The 5,665-nt window shown below is 46.6% G+C and overlaps 1 protein-coding gene across 1 annotated transcript; it reads right to left on the bottom strand.

Moving 5' to 3' along the window:
- Positions 1-3,325: 3,325 nt before the first annotated feature.
- On the bottom strand, positions 3,326-4,288 carry LOC149104175 (uncharacterized). Its single transcript, XM_089274230.1, has one exon. It carries the CDS (start codon positions 4,286-4,288, stop codon positions 3,326-3,328), a length of 963 nt encoding a protein of 320 aa, XP_089130356.1.
- Between the last annotated feature and the right edge of the window lie 1,377 nt (positions 4,289-5,665).

The raw sequence follows: 5,665 nt of genomic DNA on the forward strand, positions 1-5,665 counted from the left end.
ACCTGGGTCGAGTGTTGCCGACAGTCACCCAACTATCCCATAATTAAGGGAACATTAACCGATTCATGCGCGCGCTCGCGCGAGTTGCTAAGGGGGTGAGAAACCAGAAACTGCAAGGGACCGCATACGATAAACCCTGCCAACGTAGGATCTACAAGAGATCTGATCAGCCAAAAGGTGTATGAAGACAAACAATAAACTGCAAGACCGATACTACGTGAAAAACGTTTCGAGACACCAACATGACAAGAACCGATAAAGTAGCGAAGATATTGTCGAGTTATTTGGGCTTACGATAGTCTTCAGTGAACAACACGTGTTTACTTCAAGACGCCATCTTTAATAACCAACATGCATCTCGCACGTAACTAACTTGAACAATACTTCATGTAAGCTAACACAACATCTCCCCCCATTGTTCAAGAGTATCTAGGGAACGAACTGAGCATGAGAAGACTGACAAACAATATGGAATCTTATAACACAGCGTCATCTCAAACTAAACCCAGATTCTCTCTAACTTTCAGCGATGGTTTTATAATTCTCTTAGGCCTAGTAGCAAGAATGGGTGTACAGGAGGTACTTGAATGTCTCTCTTTGTAACGGGAATGTCCTTCCGAACAGGTGTTCGCTTTGTCCTCTGCGGGAACCTGGTTCACCATTTGTGTCGGTCGCTCATGTTGCTCCTGCTGATTTGGCAGTGGAGTAAGGTGAATACGGTTTCTTCTCATCGTGCTGGTCGGTGTTTCAACTTTATACGACCGAGGTGTTGATGCTGCTTCAATGACTTTTCCTAACCGCTGAAGGTCCTTGACGAAAACTTCAGTACCCGGTCCAATTGAAGGTAAGGGCTTGGCTTTGTGCCTGGTGTTGAACACTGTTTCCTGCTTCAATTTGCTCATGCTTTCTCGTGCACGCAGGTTATCCAAGTCAGGCCACTGTGGGTTCAGCTGGGTGTGGAATAACGGAACGCTGTTCCTAATCTGCCTTCTCATCAGCAACTGGGCGGGAGAGAACTTGCATGCTAGTGGTGTTGAGCGATAGGCTAGTAATGCTTTAGCAGGGTCTTTTTCCTTTGTTAGAAGATTCTTCACAGTTCTAACTCCACGCTCAACTTCTCCATTTGCTTGGGGAAATGTGCTATGCTTGAATCCCCATTCCTTAGCAAAGTAAGAGAATTCTGCACTGTCAAACTGAGGACCATTGTCAGATCGCACTTGTTCTGGGATCCCATGTCTTGCAAATATCGACTTAAGTGCTCTAATGACCTCACTTGACTTTGTAGTCCTCTGCATGGCTGCTACTTCCACGTATCTTGAGAAGTAGTCTATAACAATAAGGTAGTCAACACCTTTCAGCTCGAAGAGGTCTGTGGCTACGATTTGCCAGGGACGGTCAGGTAAGGGTGTCGTGATAAGCGGTTCAGGCTTGTTGTCCCTTTGAAGAGCGCAAACTCTGCATTGTTGCATCAGATCCTGGATTTCTCGGCTGGGTCCTGGCCACCAGACAGAGTTTTTGGCCCGCTCCTGACGACACTCAGTGACTCCCTGGTGTCCTTCGTGGATCTTATCCAGTATCTCAAGACGCATAGAAGAAGGGATCACGATCCTGGATGCTTTGAGCAGAATGTTCTGCACCACAGACAGTTCACCCCTGCTTGACCAATAAGGTTTCATTGCATCGTGTAATGAGTACTTGTCAGGCCATCCCTCACAGCAGTACACTTTGATCTGCCTGCAGACAGGATCCTCCTCCTGTGCTTCCATGATCTGCTGTAATCGTGCGTCTGAGGCAGGCAGTGATGAGATCACGCTTCCAATGTGTGCATGCATTTCGTCATCGTCAATTGTTGACTTCACTGTTTGGCTTCGGGGTTGGAGTCTTGAAAGCGCATCGGCTACGTACATCTTCTTTCCAGGAACATGCTTGATCTCCTTGAAGTGGAATCTCATGAGTCGCATTCTAAATCTTTGAATTCTTGGTGGAAGTTGATCCAGTGTGTGACTACTCAGGAGTGGCACCAGGGGTTTATGGTCTGTTTCCACAGAGATTGATTTTCCCACAATGTACTCCCAGGATCGTTCGCATGCCCATGTGAGCGCTAGGGCTTCTTTTTCGATTTTGTTTCAGTAGGCGTCATCGCTCGCGATATGAATGAGACTGGTCGCCAGGAGTTGTCAGGTTGGAGTTGAAGAATTACCCCATCTAGGCCAAAGGATGAAGCATCAGCTGCCACTTTGGTTTCCTTGTTTGGATCGTACAGAGCCAGTACTGGAGCTCGTGTGAGGTCAGATTTGATCTGCTCAAATGCTTTCTGTTGGTCACTTCCCCGTGTCCATTGGTTCCCTTTGTGAAGAAGGTCTCTGATGCTCTTTGTCTTGTCAGCGAGGTGCTCGGAAAACTTGCTTAGTTGGTTCACCATGCCAAGAAATGTCCTCACTTCTTGCACGTTCTGAGCTGGCGGTAGGTCTGCAATTGCTTGTAGCTTTTCAGGATCTGCCTCAATTCCACTGAAGCTTACAACGTGTCCAAGGAACTTGACTCTGTCTGTGCTGAACTGGCATTTGTCTAGGTTGAGTGTCACGCCAGCTTCCACCAGACGCTTGAGTACTGCTTCTAACCTCTGATCGTGTTCAGTCTCATCTTTGCCATGGACTAAAACGTCATCTATGTTGCATTCCTCGCCATGTAATCCCTGGATAATCTGACTCATATTCTTCTGGAATTTCTCAGAACCAGAACTGATTCCGAAGGGCAACACATTGAAACAGAAACGGCCCCATGGAGTGATGAATGTTGTCAGTGGTCTTGATTCCCACGTTAGCTTTATCTGCCAGAATCCTGAGTTGGCGTCAAGTTTAGAGAACACTCTGGAACCTGCCAATCTTCCGAGAGTTGTGTCTACTGCTGGCAGTGGATGGTTCTCCCTCTTGACGTACTCATTCAGCTTGCTCAGGTCGACGCAGACCCTGACCTTGCCATTGCTCTTCGGGGTCACCACCATGGGAGCGCACCAATCAGTGGGTTGGTCAACTCTGGATATGACTCCTGTCTCCAACATCCTGTCTAACTCTTCTTTTGTTTTCTGATACAAGGGGAAGGGTACTTTCCTTGGAACTGACACTTGGAAAGGTTTAGCATCCTCCTCTTTGAGTGTGATACGGTAACTGTCCTCCATGACACCTAGTCCTTCGAACAACTTGGGGTACTTGTCTGTTACTTTATTCTTGTAGTCATCACTGCTCAAGTTGTCAAGTCTGCTTATCAGCTTTAGAAGTTCAGCTGGCTTTCTTCCTAGCAAAGGTCGCTCCAAATCTTCTATTACCTACACTCGCTCCTTAGCAATCCTATCTTGCACTCGCAACTCTGCTATCAAAGTTCCTAGACAGCTCAGTTTCTGTTTACATGGACCCACGAGTAGCCTGGTGGTCCTGCTAAGTGATGGAACTGGTTGCAAACTGTGATATAAGCTAGGTGGAATTACTGTTACATCCGCACCGGTATCCAATTTAAATTCTGCTTGCAGTCCATTCAATGAAACTTTAGCTTTCCATGAATCTTCTGTACTTCTTTGGGCCGCAGATAGTTCAGTGAGTTCACCTAGGGAGAACTCTCCTTCTTCTTGCCTCCCAGGAAAATTCACTTCACCCACTCTCTTGTCTGATTGAGATCTGCAGGCCTTCGGCCAATGTCCTACTTCGGAGCACTTGTTACATTTCGATTCTCTGGCTGGACATAGTCTCTTTGAGTGTAGTTGACCCATGCATCTTGAACATTGTGCTTCAGGAGTCTTCCCATTTTTAGACTTGGGTGGTTTCTTTTTCTTCTTCATATCTTCTTTAGAATCTTTTCCCTTTCCTTTGGACAAACGATCAACATGCGCTGGTGGCGGGTCAGATTTGGTTTCCTGTAGGAACGTTTGCTGCTTTTTAACTGTCTCCGACTGCCCGGTTTTTGTAATTGCTTTCTCTAAAGTCAGCTTGGAATCCAGTTGCAGTTGTTCAGAGAGCTTCTTGTCTTTTATCCCTACCACGATTCTATCTCGGATGAGATCGTCTCTTAGTGTTCCAAATTCGCAGTATTCAGCAAGACAATACAAATCTGTTATGAAATTATCCACTGACTCACCATCTTGTTGACTTCTCAGGTTGAACTTGGCTCTTTCAAATATTACGTTTCTCTTTACCACAAAATGAGCTTCAAACTTACCTTTCACTACGTTGTACTGCTTTGCTTCTTCAGTTGTCAGTCCGAATGACACTATGATGTCATCAGCTTCTTCGCCCATCGAATAAATCAAAGTATTCACTTGGCTCTCGCCGTCCTTTTGGTCGAGTCCAGTCGCTTTTCGAAATCGTTCGCGTTACGCGATTCGTGATTTTGACCAACTTCGGCTCGATTTCCGGGAATTTGGGGGATCTTTTCCAGTCCCGGGGACTCTCAACTAACTCCTGATGGCCTTAGTTTGCAGTGAAAGAAACACAGCAAAACTTTTTGAATGCTCACTTTTGAGCTTCTGACCCGAAATATAGCCCCACTTCACTTCAAGACTGAAAGAGTAGCCGAGACCGCGTTACGCGATTCGTGATTTTGACCAACTTCGGCTCGATTTCCGGGAACTTGGGGGATCTTTTCCAGTCCCGGGGACTCTAAACTAACTCCTGATGGCCTTGGTTTGCAGTGAAAGGAACACAGCAAAACTTTTTGAACGCTCACTTTTGAGCTTCTGACCCGAAATATAGCCCCACTTCACTTCAAGACTGAAAGAGTAGCCGAGACCGCGTTACGCGATTCGTGATTTTGACCAACTTCGGCTCGATTTCGCGGAACTTGGGGGATATTTTCCAGTGCAGAGGACTCTAAACTAACTCCTGATGGCCTTGGTTTGCAGTGAAATGGACACAGCAAAACTTTTTGAACGCTCACTTTCGAGCTTCTGGGCTGAAATATAGCCCCACTTCACTTTAAGACTGAAAGAGTAGCCGAGACCGCGTTACGCGATTCGTGATTTTGACCAACTTCGGCTCGATTTCCCGGAACTTGGGGGATATTTTCCAGTCCCGGAGACTCTAAACTAACTCCTGATGGCCTTGGTTTGCAGTGAAAATGACGCAGCAAAACTTTTCGAACGCTCACTTTCGAGCTTCTGGGCCAAAATATAGCCCCACTTGTCTTTAAGACTGAAAGAGTAGCCGAGACAGCCTTACGCGCATCGTGATTTTGACCTACTTCGGCTCGATTTCCGGGAACTTGGGGGATATTTTTCAGTCCCGGGGACTCTAGACTAACTCCTGATGGCCTTGGTCTCCAGTGAAATGGACAGAGCAAAACTTTTTGAACGCTCACTTTCGAGCTTCTGGGCCGAAATATAGCCCCGCTTCACTTGAAGACTGAAAGAGTAGCGGAGACCGCCTTACGCGCATCGTGATTTTGACCAACTTCGGCTCGATAATCCGGAAGTTGTGGATATTTTCCAGTTCTGGGGACTCTAAAGTAACTTTTTATGGCACTGGTTTGCAGTGAAATTGACACAGCAAAACTCTTTGAACGCTCTTTTTCGAGCTTCTGGGCCGAAATATAGTCCAACTTCACTTTAAGGCTGAAAGAGTAGCCGAGACCGCCTTGCGCGCATCGTTATTTTCGTCCACCTGGGCTCGATTTCCTG

Source organism: Orbicella faveolata, unplaced genomic scaffold (genome assembly GCF_042242905.1).
Source record: "Orbicella faveolata isolate gen_17 unplaced genomic scaffold, um_ofav_v1 contig_35, whole genome shotgun sequence".
NCBI classification, from domain to species: domain Eukaryota; kingdom Metazoa; phylum Cnidaria; class Anthozoa; order Scleractinia; family Merulinidae; genus Orbicella; species Orbicella faveolata.